Source organism: Camelus bactrianus, chromosome 13 (genome assembly GCF_048773025.1).
Source record: "Camelus bactrianus isolate YW-2024 breed Bactrian camel chromosome 13, ASM4877302v1, whole genome shotgun sequence".
NCBI classification, from domain to species: domain Eukaryota; kingdom Metazoa; phylum Chordata; class Mammalia; order Artiodactyla; family Camelidae; genus Camelus; species Camelus bactrianus.
The window spans coordinates 70,582,455-70,600,963 of record NC_133551.1 but is presented as its reverse complement, the minus strand read 5'-3'; the positions used below and the strand labels follow the sequence as shown (position 1 = coordinate 70,600,963).

The 18,509-nt window shown below is 40.2% G+C and overlaps 1 protein-coding gene across 5 annotated transcripts in view; it reads left to right on the top strand.

Annotated features, from left to right (window-relative positions):
* Positions 1 to 240: 240 nt before the first annotated feature.
* The window catches only part of PRDM2 (PR/SET domain 2), a 109,190-nt gene continuing 90,921 nt past the window's right edge, over positions 241 to 18,509 (top strand). For 4 of the 5 annotated variants that reach the window (XM_074377393.1, XM_074377391.1, XM_074377388.1 and 1 more), the window contains exons 1-2: positions 241 to 352; positions 14,660 to 14,733. In XM_074377393.1, the coding sequence (XP_074233494.1) occupies positions 14,725 to 14,733 (9 nt within the window). In that variant the 5' untranslated portion in view covers positions 241 to 352; positions 14,660 to 14,724. The remainder of the gene's footprint in view (positions 353 to 14,659; positions 14,734 to 18,509) is intronic. The other variant, XM_074377392.1, reaches the window with a different exon arrangement.

Below are 18,509 nucleotides of genomic sequence, written 5' to 3'. Positions count from 1 at the left end.
CGTCGGGGCGCGAGCGGCCTGGGGTCGTCGGAGCCCGCGAGAACCGAGGTCGGGGCCCCGGGGCGAACGCGCGTCCGAGGCAGCGCAGCCCGGGCCGTCGGGCGCGTGCGGCCCGCGTCGGGGCCCTGGGGCGGCGACGCGTCGGGATCTGCGCGGCCGGGGGTCGCGGCCCTCGGCGACGGCGCTGGCGGTGCGGGTCCCGGAGGCTCCGCGGCCGGCGCCGCCCGACGTCACTTCCGACCGGAGCCAAGATGGCGGCGGCGCGGCCGCGGGCGCCGGTGCGGGCGGAGCGGCGGCGGCGGCTCGGGCGGCGGCTCTCGGAGCTCTGAGGCGCGGGGCGCGGCGGGCGCAGGTGAGGGGCGGGTGGCTTCTGGGACGGCGGCGGGCTCGGCGCCGGGACGCCCGTCCCTGCCCGCGAGGAGCGAGGAGACGGCGGCGGCGGCGGCGGCGGCGGCGGCGGCGGCGGAGGCGCCGCGCCGGGCACCGGCGCTAAGGGCCAGGCGGGCCGGCGGGCGCGCCCCCTCCGAGGTCTCGGCGTCCCGCGCCCGCGGGAGCCCCGGAACGAGGCGCGGACCGCCGGTGGCCGGGAGGTGGCCCGGGGTCCGTCCCTCCGGCGCTCAGCACCCCGGCCCGGCCTTGGGGCCCGGCGCCGTGAAGTTGTCGGGTCCGCTTTGTCGCCTTTGGTTTGCCGCGCGCCCCGCGGGGAGGGCGCGTGTGGGCTGCGGGGCGGCTGCGACCCCGGCGGGACCCGGGTCCCGGGACAGCGAGGGCGCCCGCGGGGCCCCGGGGCCGTTCCAATTTCAGGTCGTTTGGCTTTTCTTTTTTTGTGTGTTCCAACCGAATGTGTCTTTCACACTTGCATTCTTAATTTGTTTTGTGCCTCGCGTCTTTGTGTTTCCTAAATAGTTTCTGTGCGGTTTAAACCTGGAGATGGTCTCCCTCGATAATCCCATCATAGACCCACCGGTGTTTTTGTTTTTAACAGATGTACACTTATCTGTTACTCATTTTGTAACCAAGGATATCCACGAATCTATTTTTGATGGTAGTTAAGTGAGCCACGGAGTGGACCTCACAGGTCAGTGTCATCCCCGCGCATCCCTGGCTCCTCCCGACCCACGCGTGAACCACCGAGCCGCGACTGGCCGCCCTCTGTCGGGGCCCTGAGCTGCGGGAACAATCCCACATCCCACCCGGGAGCCCAAATCCCCTCCGCTACGCAGCTGTACCCCCCCCCCCCCGGACATTTATGCTGGCCCCTCTTCCATTAGGCGTTGTACTGATGTTTTGGGTTTATTTCAGAAGTGGAACACCTTTTGGTGAATCCCAGCAGGTCTTCAGATCTCTCTGATCAGACCCTAAAAATGGTTCCACCAGAGGGCCGTTAGAATATTTCGTAAAGTTTTTGTTTACTACAGATTCATTGGTAAAAGCAACCTTAGTGTTTAACAACAAACGAAACCTCCCATTGATTCTCTTAGTTAAGAAAACAGACTTCACTTCATCTTGGTTTGATCAGCTGCGTGAAGTACTGAGGGAAATGTAGACCTTTACAATTTTTTCTTTTTTTAGCATGTTAAAAATTTGGCGGCCGAATGTAAAGGAGGAGGAACTGACATAATCGTATGTTCCTTTTTAGTAGGGTTTTGTTTTTGAAATAGCATGAAGCTGCCTTTTCATTCTCTAGAAGCTTCCTCAAAAACACTCACTTGACCCCATTCTTTTACACGCAGTATCTCAGTATAGCCTTGAGAAGACCTTTAAAAACCATCCAACTCCCTCATTTCAAGTGATGGAAACTGAGATTGAAATTCATAGTGGGACTGACATTTGTTCCCAGCTTCTGGTATTCCAGTTTTTTTTTTTTCTTTTTTTACACGTTTTTTTGTTTGGTTTAAATAAGTTAATACATTTGAAGTGCTTAGGAAAGTGCCAGGCACGTCGTCATAACGCCCAATAGAGATTCGCTTTTGTTGATTCTGCAGGTGGTATCTTTAATTAAAAAGTTGGCATATTCACGTTTGTTTGTCCCTCATTTTATGGACAGTTCCTGAAACAATACAGTTTAAATTTATAATAATGTGTTAGTTTCTGTAAGTATGGAACCTAACAAGAGATTCTCACGGTAAGACAATTTGAAAAGAGAGGAAAAAACACGAGTAGAAATCAGCCGTACCCTTCCCACTGTTCAGACAACCACTGCGAACGTTTTGACAGACCTCCTCTTCCTTCCTGCCTCTCTCCGTGTATGTTTCTTTCCTTGTGTATTTTTATTCAGTTCTATATATGTACATTTTCTACAGGCTTGATATCTATATATGATTTGTAATTTGTCTTCCCTTATGATATTGTGAACATATATCCATGCCATGGAATCTTGGTCAGTATGATTTTTAATGGCCTTGTCATATATGGATGGGTCATGATTTATTTATCAATTCCGTATTGATCAGTAAGGTTTCTATAGTGTGAGCTTTTTTTTTCACTGAGATTTGTTTAAAAGGCTTGTCTGTCGTGAATTGTGAAATTCTCTAATCTTCTAAGATGTGTGGAAATGTAAATTCTGTTTTTTAGCCTCTAAATACACATTTTTCCTGCTGATGCTGTTTTGAGAAGCAGCACTCAGTTTCAGCTCCCTTTTATTCACCTCCTTCAGCCGAGTCTGTGCAGTTACATACATACATCTGCACGAATATTCTTTTGATGATTATTTTACGTTAGATGTTTATTTATTCATTGGTATGTTTCTTTAAGCTGCCAATCTCTTTTTAAGTTCCAGATATGATTTACAAACCTTTTAAGTCTTGTTAAATCATAGACTTTCCGGGATGGAAAGCACCTTAGGTTATTTACTATTTTCATGTCTTCTGACTTGCTTTTCATGCTATTTTTAATACCAGTGCAAAAGATAAAAAGCCTGTGGGCTGCACTAGAAAACTCCGTAGTGGGGAGTGAGAAGGGAGGAGGTGGGCAGTGGGGGGAAATTGTCAGACTTACGTGGCAGATGTGTAGATCCAGGGAGTTTCCCGATGGCGGGGACTTAACCCGGCAGTGACTTGTGCTGACTGTACTGCCCGTGTCCAGGGCTGTGCGGTTTGCCTGGAGCCCATCAGTTATGCCGTCAGTCTTCCTAGCACTTGGTTAGAGGTTTGGGGTACTATTCTGGTGCTCTCTTTTTGAAGTTAGAAGTTTATAGTTATAGCCGATAAAATCATCATTGTAGAGCGACTGAAGGCAGTACTTGGGTTCCATTAAAGCAGGGTTTCTTAACTTTATCATGATTGATGTTTGGGGCTGGATAATTCTTGGTTGTGGGAGCTGCCCTGTACATTGTAGGATATTTGGCAGCATCCCTGGCCTCTACCCACCATATACCAGTAGTTCTTCCCCCATGTTGTGACAAATGATGGTCTCCAGTGCCAGATGTCCCTTGGGGGGCAAAATTGCCCCAGTTCTCAGCCGCTACATTAAAGGAAGGTCCATTTGACTAGATGATTGAATCATTGAAGCAGTTTATGGAATCTCTTTAGTCAAAAAAGTGTAAGAGTGTACTGTAGGGTTTATGTGAGGTCCCCCTTGAAGCCAGACACCGGACTTACTAGCCTGTGGGAGTTCTTTCCCAAGTGTGGTTTTATGACGTTATTAAATGGTCACTTTCAGCAGTTTTGCCTTGGCGTCCATCCCTTCCATGGCAGGAGATAAAGCACGCAGGTAACTGGAGACTGGAGGAATTTTTCATGACGTAAGATCAACATTCCCAGTGTGTAGATTAAATTATTATGAACTTTAAATAAATTTGCATAGAATTGATGCATGGTGAATAATTTAAGCTTGTGGTCTATTACACTGAATAGCACAGAAACAATGGTCTTTTCTCCCAGAAAATGAGACTAAGTGCATCAACCCCTTGAACTGATGGTGGCAGCCTGATTAATTTTTCTAAAATCCTCCCCCCCCCTTTTTTTAAACAACCAATTCAAGGTTATGCATTGAAAGTGATAAATTTGTCCTGAGGAAATAAAGTTTACTTTTGAAGTGCTTAGCTAACTTTAACTTACTACTTTATAATTTAAAGTAGGTTATTGATCTTCATGGCAAACATGCAACTTCCCCTGGAGGAAAAAAGTATAGGTTGTCAAATCTTTATTTGAATTCTTTAAAAGAATAGATAATATAGATTGAGTTTTTATTGTGGCAAAAGTAATCTTTGATAGGTAAGTTAGAACCTACTGATAAAACATGAAAAAAGAGATGTGCTGTTGGACCACATTTGGTAATGGGGTGGTTTTCTGAACTGCAGGATATCTGAATGTACAGAATCACATTCATTCACTGGAATGAATGCATGTGTCATTTAAGTATTCTTTCTTAAAGAGAATGCCTTTCATTCCCCACCCTACTTCCCTGAAGCATGAGTTAAGAGTTATTGTATGTAATAAATCTGGTCCATTTGGAGTGAAATACTCTTATAATATTTTTCGCAGTACCATATAGTATTTATTCTTAGAGTCTTGGTTTATGTCAGACCTCTGCTGTGTTTTCATTTATTAGTCCTTTGAAACATGCAATAAAGGAGGTTCACTGAATACTTATATATTTGCCAGCCATTTTGCTGAAAAAAATATTTTGTAGCTCTTGCAATAAATCATATGATAGGTTTTGCTATGAAAGAGCTAAATTACTTCTTGGCACAGCAGTGCCTGAAATATGTAAAGCTAAGTGCAACTGTTAGTTTGATTACGGAGGGCAGCCTGTCTGGAAATTGGTAAAACCTACAGATTTTGCATGTGTTTAAAAGTAGTTCTACAAAGACTACTTTAAACTCTGGTGGGAAAATTCTGTGGCATTTCTGAGTAATTTAAATAATGCCATCAAAATTTGAAAAGTATTGTGAGATTCACCAAACCCTTATATACTAAAGTAGGCATCCCATGATTTACACAAGACCTTCTAAGACAGGATAAATTAAGCGTAACTTGGAATATCAGTATAAAAATGGGATTCTAAATATTTCCCCTTCTGAGAGGCTTATTTTAGGGAGACTTTGCTATAATTCTGAAAAGGCCTAATTTTAAAGTACATCTAAAAGTAGAATTTTAAAAAAGAAGGACTCAGGATAAATTAGATTCTTCGTTGGGAAGCTCTGTTACCTCTTGTTAGAGGTTGTTGAGCTGGCCAGTTCTCTTGTTTTGGGAGGTAAATACTGTGTCGGTGCGATCCCCTGGTAATTATACTTGAGTGCTGCCTCAATATGCAGAATAAACTCCATCACAGATCAGGTGCAGAGACCTCCTTATTTCCGGTAGTGGTTGGGGTAGGACAGCTGTCCTCTCTTCCTATTTGAAAAATGGGGACAGTGATTACTTACGTCTTACACTGGGATGTTTTAAGCAGACAGATGAACATATGAGCCATTTGAGATACTTTAGGTTTTTCACAAACATTAATAGCATTTTTCTTAGATATTTTTCTTAATGTAATAGGTATGGAGGGATAACATGGCATATGTATTGTCAAGGGAAGCCCTTCCAAGTTACCTGTGAGTCCTGCAGGTTTTTGGCCTGCCCTATCCTCCCTGCACCGAGCTTGGCGGAGGAGGTGACTCCTTTTTACTTTCTTCCATGGCGTTCACAAAGCCACATCCTTCGGCTTTTCCTCTTCTCTCTGGGTGTTTTTTCCCCTGGAGATTTCCTCTGTCCGGAGGCACCCCCTTGTGGCTGGAGATTTCTAAATCCCTATCCCCTGCCTTGAAGACAGTCTGTGTTGGGGCCTTTTCCCCCCTATTTGATGGGTGCTGCTTTCCAGGGATGTCTGGTCTCTCCTCAGAGTCTCTAAAATGGAGCTCACCGCCCTGCACTTGAATACCACCCCTACTCCCGGCTGCTTTGTCTTTAAAATGCAATCATTTTTCTTGTCAGTCACATTCCAAATTTTGAACTCATCTTCACCATCTCTTTTTACCTCCTGTTCAGTTAGAAAACACATTCTGTTCATTCTTCCTCTGCAGTGCTGGTCGTATTTTTTGTTTCTTTTTAGCTTTCATCAGTGTTTCAAACCTTTATCGCTTATCATCCAGATTCTTAACTAGCTTGCCTGGCCCCAGTCTTTTCTGGCTGCCCTTTCCTCTCCTACCTCACTCTTTCCTGCCAGTTTAATCTTCCTAAACTATTAGACATTGTTTTGTTTGTGGCACTTCTCAGTCAGAAGCTCCTTGTGGGGAAGTTGCCCACCCCAGGTGGCCAACACTGCCTTCCTGATGGGTAGTCCTGAGAGCAGGCTCTTTCCGCGGCCTCCTGCCTGCATGTGTTCTCGGGCTCTGCTTTTAAGTGTTCTGTCTTGTCTTCCATCTTTCTCTGAAGATCCTCAGGGCTTTTGGAGTGGGTCAGGAGGGAGGCTGGGTGGGATCGTAACTCCTCCTTCACTACTATCTGGGGAACATTACCCACAGGTCAAGGTTACTTTTAACCTGGAACTCACCACCCCCTAGAACTGTCCCATCTAGTCTATAACTGCTCTGCACAGACCCTCATTTGAGTCACACTCTTGGGCTTACTACAGCGGCTAGCACCAAGGGCTAGTCCTTCACCCTTTATATCATCAATGGGGAGGCATTTCTCTTTATCTTGAAACAAGAACCACAAGTAGTTTATTTTGAGGAAACATACTTTAAACAATAAAGACTCATGTATGTACAAGAGCTTCTTAAACTGTAGAGAGGACACAAACATTGCTCTGCAAACAGTAGGTGTTGCTGTTATTTTAAAATGCTCTTAAGGACAGAAGTAGTTACGTATCTAGAGGATAGACTCCAAACCTCAGATTTTATTTAGACTAGAAGAGTCACTCCCTACCAAATTAACTCTTGGGAGAAGACCTCTAGAATCCGGTAGGGTTGTATGTGCCCGGCGCATCTTAGCGAAATACAGTTTACTGGTCGCTCCATCTGATGTAACTCGTTTTGCTTTAGGTTGTTCACTTCTGAATTTCAGAAACCTCCTTGTCATTTACGTGTGGTTTGTGGAAGATGAGTTTTCCTGTGTATTTCGCCATGTAGGAGAAACCAATAAAGCTCTGAGCCTGTAGGAGCCTGTAAGGTGACTGTATTAATGCTCAGGATGTGAGAAAATGAGAGGACTGGTGTGTCACCTTACTGAAGCTTTCTGCTCCTTTACAGGAAATTCAGAAGTATTTTGCAGGGTTCCAGAAAATCTCTTCAATTTTAAATGTTTAAACACAGAAGCAACCTCTGCATTTGCAACTCCAGTGGAAAAACACTAACTCAAAGGGGTCAACTGAGAATTCATTTTATTTTGGAAATTGTGAAGTGAACTATCATGTGGCACCTTGCTTTAGAAATTTTGTGTTTGAGTAGGAAGCTTGACGTTTGAGTGTTAGGAAAGAATTGACTTAATTTTCCTTTTATAATAATTAAAAGTTTTTACACATCTAACAGGGAAAAGTTAGAAAAAGCATCGTTTTATAGGAACTTTTATAATTTTAATGCTGTTTTGCAGAATATACAGTCAATAGTTGGTTAAGTTGTATTTTTCCTGGGAGAGATGGGAGTTGTAATAATAACCTTCAATCTGCACAGTTCTCATCAGACAGAAGGGACTGGCTGGAAAGCATTTGTGTTCTTACCCACCTACCTTTTCATGTGGACTTTTGTATCTATATTTTTTGGCAATTAGTCTTGAATATAAGGAAATTAACTTTTTTTTTTTTTTTTTAAGGAAATTGACTTTAAATTCAAGGGTATTTTGACTGGATGGAGTTAACTTTATCCAGGAAAATTGACAATGATTCTTTTGTTTTTAGTACCATGGGGAGGAATATCCTACTGTTACAGTGAGAGTAATAATGTTTTAATTTCTTTAGAGAAACTGGGTATTTTTAATTGTAGGGTTAGTGGGAATTATTATAGAAACCCTAAACAAAACCTGAGATTTGTGATGTAATAAATTACATGTTCAGTGTAATATAATGACATAGATATATACATTTAGTCAAAAGAATAAGAGGACGTGTTATAGTAGCCGTCCATAACGTGAACCACGTACATGATACGTGATCAGCAATTCCTACACATTTATTGCTAAACTAACTCTTTATTAGTGGATGCTTGGAGCAATATTTTTGAAAAATTCCTCTTTAATCTCCTCCCCACCCCAGTAAAGGAGAGAGAGTCTAGGGGAGGGAAAACCCTAGAGGGCCATAATCTACATTTGGATTTATATTACTCTCCTAGTTTATCTGCTGGTCTCTTGTTTAACGTTCTCCTGTGGTGTATGTATAACTTAGATATTTCAAACATAAGCTCTAATCAGCTTCATTGTCTCATTGGAGCCCTGTGGCTTTAAAGCCATTCACAACAGCAGACCGTCTGGTTTTCCCCTCACTTCTGTGGAAACTGTGTTGTCAATATCGAATTCTCCCACCTGGGGTAAATTCTCTAAACTCTTCCTTGTTTAAGGTTGGTATCAGGACACTCTGCTCTATGAATTTGGGGAATGAGGCCCTGGGATATTATCTGGTATTCTGGGCCTCATTGAAGAAACTGATTTATGGCAATGGGAGAAATTACTGATTTATTTATGAGCATTCTATTCTTTGTATCTCTTTATACACTTTAGGTAGGGAAATTCCTCTGTGTGATACTCTTTGTTATATTATTGGCCGGTAGAAATGGTTCTAGAGGGTGAGAGACATGAACAGTTTGAAGCCATAAGAGTTCACACCCTACCATTTACCAAAGAATTATCAAATGTTTGCTGTATTCTCAGCCTCTTTCTCTACACACACACACACACACACACACACACACACACACACACTCTTTCTCTCTCTCTCTCTCTCACTCTCCTTATTCTTAAAATGATAAATATACCAGGCTTGATTTTTTTCACTTTAGCTTATTTAATTGGCTAATGGAGTCTGCCTTTTAAAAGGAAAATTGGGGGTATATTTTTTAGTGTGAAAGTGTGAAGCTAGATGTTCTGGATGATTATTCTTGTGAAATTGTGTTTATTATTTTAGAAAAGGAAAATGAATGGTTTTTCATTTAGCAAATTCCTAGGCAGAGTCAATGTTTATGTATTATGTGCTTTTGCTTACTCCGAGTAGATACTAAATGTTTTCATATTGATATCTAGAATTTATAGATTGTAACTTGGTGATTCCATTCTTCTGGCAGGAATTATGAGTGGTAGTTTTATATGGTGAGTACATTAGCTGTGTTTGTTAGTAAAAACTGCTTTTAAGAAGTTGGCATAGTTTAGATATTTTTTTTTCTAGAAGTTTCTGGATTTGCAGGAATATTTTGGTCAGAGAAAGTTAAGATCAGTGCTAAACACACTATATCTACTCCTCTAAAAGCTTAATCATCTCTGTGTTTGCTACACTGATGTTCATTTACCACGAAAGACCTACTTTATGTAGTGATTAGTTTTAGAATAACTTTTTATGTAGTTATAAACTGTCCAGGATTCCTTTTACAAAATGGTATTTTTTAAACTTTTTTTTTTTTTTGGCGTCTAATCCATGTTTTCAATGTATTTATGACTTTTTAAATTTTGATACAACCTTGCTAAGTATTACTTATTTCTGTTTTATTTTTTGTTCATAAGTTATATGTTGCTTTCTAAGTCTTAAAAGTTCATTTCTGGGTGGAGAGTAGAGCTCAGTGGTAGAGACATACATAGCATGCATGAGGTCCTGGGTTCGATTCCCAGTAACTCCATTTAAAAAAATGATAAATAAATAAATAAAACTAATTACCTCCCCCACCAGAAAAAAAAAAGAAAGTTAGTTTCTTCTGAGTCTTGATTTTACAACGTGGCATTTGTTTGTAATCTAAGAAAATAATTATAAAATAATATCAGTGACTTCTAAGAGAATGTTACAAATTTGATTATTTTCCAAGACCAGAAACATCTCAACTGATCCTAAAGAATAATTATAAAATAATGTCAGTGACTTTAAGGTGAACATGCAAATCAGATCAAATAATTATTTTCCTAATCCTTTCCCCTTCCTCCCAGACTTAAACTAATATCCTCTTGCTTTTTCTTCAAAGGCTTTTCATATAGCTTTGTAGGCTTAACAAGTCTACAAAGGGCTGACACGACAGTTTAGACAATTTAACGTGTTATATGTACTGCATTAATGTTAGTTTGTGTCTGTCTTTATTAATCTGTCTTATTGCAGAGGATGGGTCATAGAGGTATGGCTGGGGCTGCAGGGCTGGTCTGACCCAGGGACTGAAGTTTCCTGCATGTCTCTAGATTTTCTAGTCTCTGGTCTCCATGTCAGATGACAGCAGCTTAACCTTTGTTGAGATTGTCTTGACATTCTGAGGGACCAGTGTTTGAATAAAGGCTGTAATTATTTTATTGTTGCTGTATTTATACTGATCTATGTGTGTAATCAAATCATCTTTATGTTATTAAGTTAAATATTTATCAGGATGATTGTCCTAGAATTTGGAAGTAGTATCTTGAAAAGTTAAGTACATGTATATTATTAAAATGTTGGATCTGTAAAATAAAGGTCAAGCTCTTTTTAGTTTTCTGAGAGTGTGCTATAGTAAAGTATAGTTGGTGATAAAAATTCACACACTCTAAATTTGTATATCTGCCTAATGTACTTTATCTGAAAAATATCAACAAGGTGGAATGGGAGGAGAATAGACATAGTCAAGAATGTTTAGTCAGGCGTAGAAATCCAAAAAAGAAGCTAAGACATAAGCCTGGGTTAGAGAAATCCAAAGATTTTACAATTTTCATGATTTACCATTGGAAAACTGGAGTCACTTAATTATTAAACGCTTCTTTTCAGTTTGATAAAATTGTTAAGTTTCAGTGATAGGTATGGAGAGATTCTTCTCTGCCTATACACTGATAGAATCAATACGTCAAGTTCTCACATTTGATAAAACTCAGACCTCGCGATATCTGTGTTAGACAACGGGGTATGTAAGTCAGTGCTGTTGAAGTCAACGCGGAATGTGAAAGTTGTGAAATACGAAAGCACTCCCATGGGGGTTTGCAGCCTTGTAGGAATCTTAAGGAAGTTACTCCAGTAACAACTTTTTAGAGTCTATAGTTGCTCTAAAATATATTATTATTGCAGCTATGATTACTGCAGTTCAGAGATTCTGCACTGGGAGGGTATCTGGGGATGTGTGTAGTATTTTCGATTGTCAAAATGATCAGAGAGAATGGCTGGCTTTGATTACACAAGGCAGCGAGCGCTAAGTGGCCTTAAGGGAAGGGACAGTCCTGCATGAGAGTTGTCCAGCTCAAAATGCAGTGGTTTTCTGTTGAGAGGGATGGCCAAAATCTCAGTCTTTTTTTGTAGCATCCCTTGTTTTTAATATAGTTTAATAAATCTAATTTAAAAATATAATTTGAGAAGTCAGTGTCAGATTTGCAGTGTTTTTGATATTGTAAAAATATTTCAGAGATATAACTTGACAATGTTGTGAGTAAAGAGGGACAGAGGAAAAAATAAGGGTCTGATTTTTAGCAATTAGGATTAGAAGTGATAGAGAGGAGGGTCCAAGCTTGTAGGTGCCTAGTGAACTCTTAAAAAAAGGGTGCTAAGATCCATCTGTTCTCTGGAAAGAAATGACGTGTGCATGAGTGAACAAAGGAGGAACAGACAGTGTAGAAAGTCACAGATTATTAGTCTTGTAACAATCTGAATTGTATTTGTAAGTTTTTTATTAAGAAGAAGTTGAGATTCCTTGAGATAAATGAAAGAATAAAATGTTTTAAGTACTTTGATATTTTATGCATCTGTAGATGTCATAGTATCTCGGTTGTGTGATTTGTTCCTGTGAGCTAACACCTAAAAAAGGGAGGAAAAGGAAGGGAAATGTGTTAAAGAGGGAAAAACAAGTGAAGAGCAGATGGAAAGAACGAGGCAGCATCTCAGAAAATGGCAGCTCCGTGCTTCATGTCCTTAGGATAAAAACCCTGGTGTCATCCATGACTTCCTCTCTTTATTTTTTTCATACATAGCATCGAATCTGGTAGCAAACCTGAGGGCTCTGTTTTAAAAATCGATCCAGAATCCGGTGTCTTCTCTCATCTCTTCTACTACCTGGGCCAAGCCATCATCATCTCTTGCCTCCAGGGGGATGTTAGCCTCCGAAGAGTCTGCTCAGCCCCACCTTTCTCCCTTACAGTCTCCTTTTCAGTCTAAGGCACACGAGGTCACTTCTGCCACCTTGAACCTCCCAAGTGGCTTTCCATCTCTGGATGGAAAAGCTAGAGCCACTGGGGTGAACAGTGCTTACTTTGCAAAGCCTGTGCCTAAATCTGCCTCCCCTGTTCCCGGGCCCCACCCCACACCCTGTGCCTTTCTGACATCTGCCTGCACTTTCCCTCATCTGCTGCGCACAGGTCTTGCTGCCTTACAGTGCTGCCCCCACCCCCCAGACTTTCCTGACTCTCAGCTCTTCTCCTTCCAGCTTTTAGCAGATGTCCCTTTCTCAGGAAGGCCTCCTCTGACCGTGCTGTCGTATTCACAGGCGTTTGGCATAGAGGCAGATTGTAATCCCCCTCTCCCTCTCCTCTGTTTTTCTCTAAAGCGCTTTCATTATCTGACATACTTACCCATTTTACGGACTTGTTTATCATGGTCTCCTCCCTTAGAGGGCAGGGATCGGTCTGCTCACTGCTCAGAAAAAGTGCTTGGCTTAGAGTAGGTGCTCGAGGGGAGGCAAGAATAAAAAGTTGGTGATTGTGCTGTACGCCAGAAATTGACACATGGTAACTGACTGTACTTCAGTTTAAAAAAAAAGCAGTAGCAGAAATCAAAATCATGATTCCCTGGATGAGTTATTTTAACCTCCTTGAATCTGTGCTGTTAGTTGAAAAACTAACTTTGTGAAAATTCGCCGAGCCGATTTATGTGAAGGAAGCTCAGTGCCTGCTAGTCTTAGAAGAGCTTCATAAGTGATACCAATGATTCTTATGAGAAGGAAAAGGCAAACCAAAAGAAATGGTAAAGCATCTTTCCAAAGATCTTTCTCATTAAAACATTTGCATTTTACTGCAGGTTTTTTGTTCTGTTACTCAAAGAGAACTCCTTGTGGCCAGCATTAGTACATCCACCTCTAAAAGCTTAGTGAGAGGGCAGTGAAACCCCAGCCATTTCCTTCACTCCCGGGGGCCTGAGGTGTCACACAGGGTCCTCCTGGTGGAGGCATGTGTGGTGGAGGAGGTCCGGCGTGCACACCTTAGGGTCCACTAACCTCACCACTGATGGACACCTAAATACACATTTTTAACCTTATAAACATTTCAAGTGTCATAGAAAATGATTGATTATATTCAATAAAGGATGTATACTAAGGAAGGACATGTTAAATACATGCAAGAAAGATGCTCAGTATTAAAACTTAAAGGACTGGACTTCATGGGTTAACCACCAGTTTCTGAAATCGTATTCACTGAGTATTATATGTATTACATTGGCGTGGCTAGCACCGAGCTCTCTAGCAAGTTGCACGGTATTGAATACATTCCCTGTGCCAGTTATGAGTAGAAACAAGTTCAGGTGACCAGAACCTCACTAAAACATGGTGCCTTTGTTTATTAAAGGTGATCAGGTGAGTGTGGTTAAAGAGCTCAAGGGAAAAAACTCAACACAAGCCTCATTAATGAAATGGAGTGAAATGTCAAAGCGCTGTTCTTTATGATAGTGGGCAGGCAGTATATTCTGGGATGGAGAATGTTCTTATACGTTCCTTGGTTTATTAGCCGTTAGAACATGAAGTTACAATGTGAGCAGAGTCTTGTGGGTCTAGGAAGGAAACATAAATAAAAGTTCATGAAGAAATAGAATTATGCTTAATGGTGTGTGAATGTATACATGCTGAAAACGCTAGGAATATTACAGTGGAAGTGCTACTCTCATGATTTTCTTGTATTATGAATGATGTCAAATGACTCCTAAGACGTTGCAGAAAAGACCATCTTCATATAGATTGTTGTTTAGAAACAAATATGTTGTTTGCATTTACAGGAAATGATTTTATCTTCTCATTACGATACTATGAATATACTGAGGAAAAATTGTAAAGGAATAATTGTAGTTCTTTCCAAACAGATTTTATTAAGATACTTGAATTTTACTGCAAAGTTTTTGTTCTGTTCCTCAAAGAACTCTCCATGGATGTTAGTAAATGCAAAATGTTAGTAAATCTGCCTTTCTAATTCAAGAACTTGAAAAAATAAAATAATGTAAAGGGGTCTGATTGTGTTTGTATTCAGCACAGTATTGATATACATAAAAGAACATTTACATTGTGTAAGTTACTCAGCACTGCTTTGTGTTTCTGACTATTAACAAAGCTAAGTTATTTCTTTGTAGGCATGATTCAATTCCAAAGCAAAAATTTGATGTCATCCTGATGAGTCTGCTTTCAATTGCAGAGTACAGTGAAGCCCCAGTAAAGAATAGTAAGAAGTCTATTTTATTGTAGATAATAAATCTGCAAAGTAAGTTCTCAGCATAGACTGAAGTTGATCTGGCACGGAGTTGCTTTATGAATAGCCCTTTGAGCAAACTCTACCGTTCTTTATGTGGTTTTAAATCACTGTAAATTTGTAGGCAGGTACATATCACAATTGTCTGTTTTTCTTTTTAGGGCTCATGTAATCAAAGAAGTTTCTTTGTTGTGTGTATCTTTTCAGAACACAACAGGAATTGAAAATGAATCAGGTGAGTTTAAAAATAAGAATTTATACAAATACAATACCTAGATGTTAGTCCAGTTCTTGATTTTTAAGATAGTAACACACACATTCATTCGTCCCAGATTTTCCTTCCTGTTTCTTAATACCATTCATTAGTTCATCACTTTCATAGTGTCCGTTTGTTCGTGGAATGGAGTGCGCACTGTTTTGGCATGAATTGGCATTTCTGTGGAACCCTGAATAGAGGACTCATTCTTAGGGACCTTAGTTCAGACTTCCTTTTTTTTTACCTTCCCTTGTTGCACTCTAGTGTTACTTTTGTTTGTTTGTTTGTTTTGAAGCTTGTTAAGCCTTCATTTTTAGTTCTTTTTATTTTGTAATAACTCGTTGGTTGCAAAGGGAAAAATCGGAACTTATTTTTGGAGACTGAAAATGATCAAATGGGAAACTTTAAGCATTCTGTCCTTGAAAAACTCGTTCTTAAAATAAAAACAAGAGGGCAGATACTGAAATGTAAGATGTGTTTCTTCTTACAGGAGGGTGTGGGGTTACCTGGAGATTAGACAATTCTGCTATGAATATTTCTGTGGCCTTAAGGGTGTAGAACCAGTTATGTAGATTTAATATATTCTGAAGTAGGATTCTTATTTTTTGGTCTTAATATCATTTCACTCACATTTATGGATATATAGAGAGATATCAAAAACCTCTTTTGAAATCTTTATAAAAACATTTTTTAAAAATATGAAGGACAAAACTTAAAAATGTGAAGTCTGTAATTTTTATTGCTTTGCATAAAACTGTCACACTTGAAAACATTTTGTACCCTCATCAACTGAAGCTTTGGACATCTTTTTATCATTTACAGGTGCCTCTAACTGGAAATCACAAGTCCCATTTCATTAGGTGACCAAGTTTAATAAACTCATTCCTGTGTTGCATTGAGAGATGTGAAATTTTTGGAATGGATTCTTTTGATTTCTTTTCATTACTTTCTTTATCAAAAATACGTTTATTTTAAGGCCGAGGACCATACATCATAAAAAATGAATCTGGCAAACATATGGGGCACATGGTTTCTATTATTTTAAAACTTGCAGATTTACTGACATGCTTTTGAAGGCAAATTATTTTTGAAATGCTAAGATGTGGGAGGGAAAAGAGAACAGTGGATTTTCACAGTCATTGTCCATCAAAGTTGTTTGCATAGATGTTGTAGATTTCATTTATTCTCCCATTTTAAGCTTGATTCTTAATGCTGGTCACCCCATGGAACTTGCTTTTCTGTTGCCTTGGAACTGTTGGAGGAGTCTTGATTCTGGATTAGAATAATGGGGAATGCTTCCAAAGTGAAATCTAAATATTGACTTTGCTTAGGTTGCATCATTCTTCAACAGTCATTTATTTCAGGTGGCTAATCGTATTAAGCTAGTAATATTTTATTTCAAATGTATTTAGATCTATTTGACACATCATACTGTCACTTTAATATTCCATATATATCAAAAGAACTTGTGTTTAAAGAAAGTCCACGTGCCATTCAAAAGAGTTGTAGCAATAACTGTTTATTTTTTGGCTCTTTTACAATTCGTTTTGACAAGTTTTAATATCAGGTCTGCAGAGGACTGCCTTTGATGCCAAATGCCGAGTATCGATGGAAAAGTGTCCTCTTACGTGTCTAATGATTAGCACATTTCTGATTTGGGTGTAATTTAAGTGTTCTGGTAGTAATGAAACTTTTATTTGGATTATAAAAATTGTCCACTCTTTATAAGTAGAATTTTCAGCCTCTTCAGTTACAGTTTTATTATTTGAGAAGTATTAGTCCCATGATACTGAGACCGGATTATTATGTCATGACATACCATCAGTGAGTGTTTTTCAACAATTGTCTCAGTGATTTTTTAGAACCAAGAGTTGTTTCGGGACATTTTATGTTTTTCTGTCTTGTATTTATTTTTATTTCCAGCCAGTGAAATTGTATAGTAAGTGCTTGAAAAGCTTCAAAACCACTATTCAAAAATTCAGATATTAGAAAAGCTTTAACTGGAATCAGACTGATTTTTAATTAAAAATCTTGATGATGAATTTAGGGTTAGATTTTTCTCTCTAGGGACTGCCAGCATTGTTTTGATGAATTTCAGCTGTCAGATCTGTTGTTTGTAATTAGTGTAGTCTAAGAAAATAGCACAGAGTCATTCATTCATACATACCCAACAGTTGAGTTTTAGGGACTGAAGGATCCTAGGAGTGAGTAATAGTGTATTGTTTACAAGTGAGTCCTTCAGAAACAACAGCAGAGTCCCAAGCCTCCTGGCATTTTAAGCACTGACTACTGAAGCAGCGTTTTCAGCTGCTCAGTCTCACCAGTGTGTTCCAAGTCCTTCCTGGTGTAGCTCGCCAGACTCTCCCTCTGTGCTCAGCTCTGGGCTCCACGAAGCTCCAGACCCACGTGCTCTTTGTCCTCCTTTCTCTTCCAGTCTCTTCTCAACACTTGCCCCTTACTGTCTCTTATCTTCCCAATGTGAAAACCAGCGTTCGCAGCCACTGTACCTCCTCCCCTCACTCTGCATTTTCTTTTCTCTCCGTTTTCAAACCGCAGATACATCCTTTACTTGCTTCATTATTATTCCACACTCACCTCAATTAACTTTTGAGATGTTCCACTATTTTTCTTACCTTTTCCTAGATTTATCTAAGAGAATCCAGAGCTTGGCTGTCTCATTGGATAAAAAATTTAGAATGCTTTGCTTTACAGAGCATCCAAGGTGAACGAAGTTCCGTAAGGCAGATATCCTCATAGGAGTTTAAGTAGATATGCTGAGGTTTGCTTGCTGCCTAGGCAGTTCTTAATCAACGTGCCTGGCACTGCAATGTGTATTATATACATGTTCTCATTAATTCAGTCTTTGCAACCCTTCTGTGAAGAGTTGGCTCTTCATGGCTGAAGACATGAAGGTCCAGAGGCCCACGATCACTTACGCAGTAAGTGATTGTGCTCTGATTCACACTCAGGCCGTCAGATTCCAAAGCCAGGCTCTTGTTCACCTTGCTGTATCAGTCAGGATAAGCTGTGTTTTGCTGCACACACAAAAAGGCACTCCAAAAGCTCAGGGTGTTACAGAGCAGCCATTATTTCTTGTTCCTGCTGCACATTCAGTACGGATCTGCTCTGGTAGTTGTTTAAGAACCAAGGATGGTGGAGACTTTGTCTCAATACACATTAATTCTATGTATATTTAATTGGCCAAAGTTAGTCCTGTGGCTGTATCTAACTTAAAACTCAGGTGAGGAGAGCAGTGCAAACCCATCCAGTGCTTGGGAGGAGAGGAGAACTGTCATATTTGGGTACAGCCTGCTTTTTTCCTGCTTTACTGAGATATAATTGACATAGGATAGTATGTAATTTTAAGCCCTAATGATTTAATACAGCTGTCTTGATTACTAATTTTTTGAGTCACACTTAGTTTTTTTTTTAAAGAATCTCTATAGAGCTCAAATTGCTATTAATATATGAAACTATGAAACTTTCTGTCAATACAGTAGTGTTATGATTGCAGTGTCTGCATACCGATCAGTCGTCTCTGATTTGCCAGTAACATGTAGCAAAGAAATTCTGCAAGTTAGCCTTTCAAACTAGCTTTAGAGTTTTATGTAATAAAATAACAGAAGACGCTTTTAATTACTGATCCTGCAAAACCAACCTGAGAATGGTGATCAGCCATTCAGAGGTGCATTGTTTTAGCTGTTCTGAGTGTTCTCTCATTCCCTCGTTCATCCTGCATAGACTGCATCCCTGCG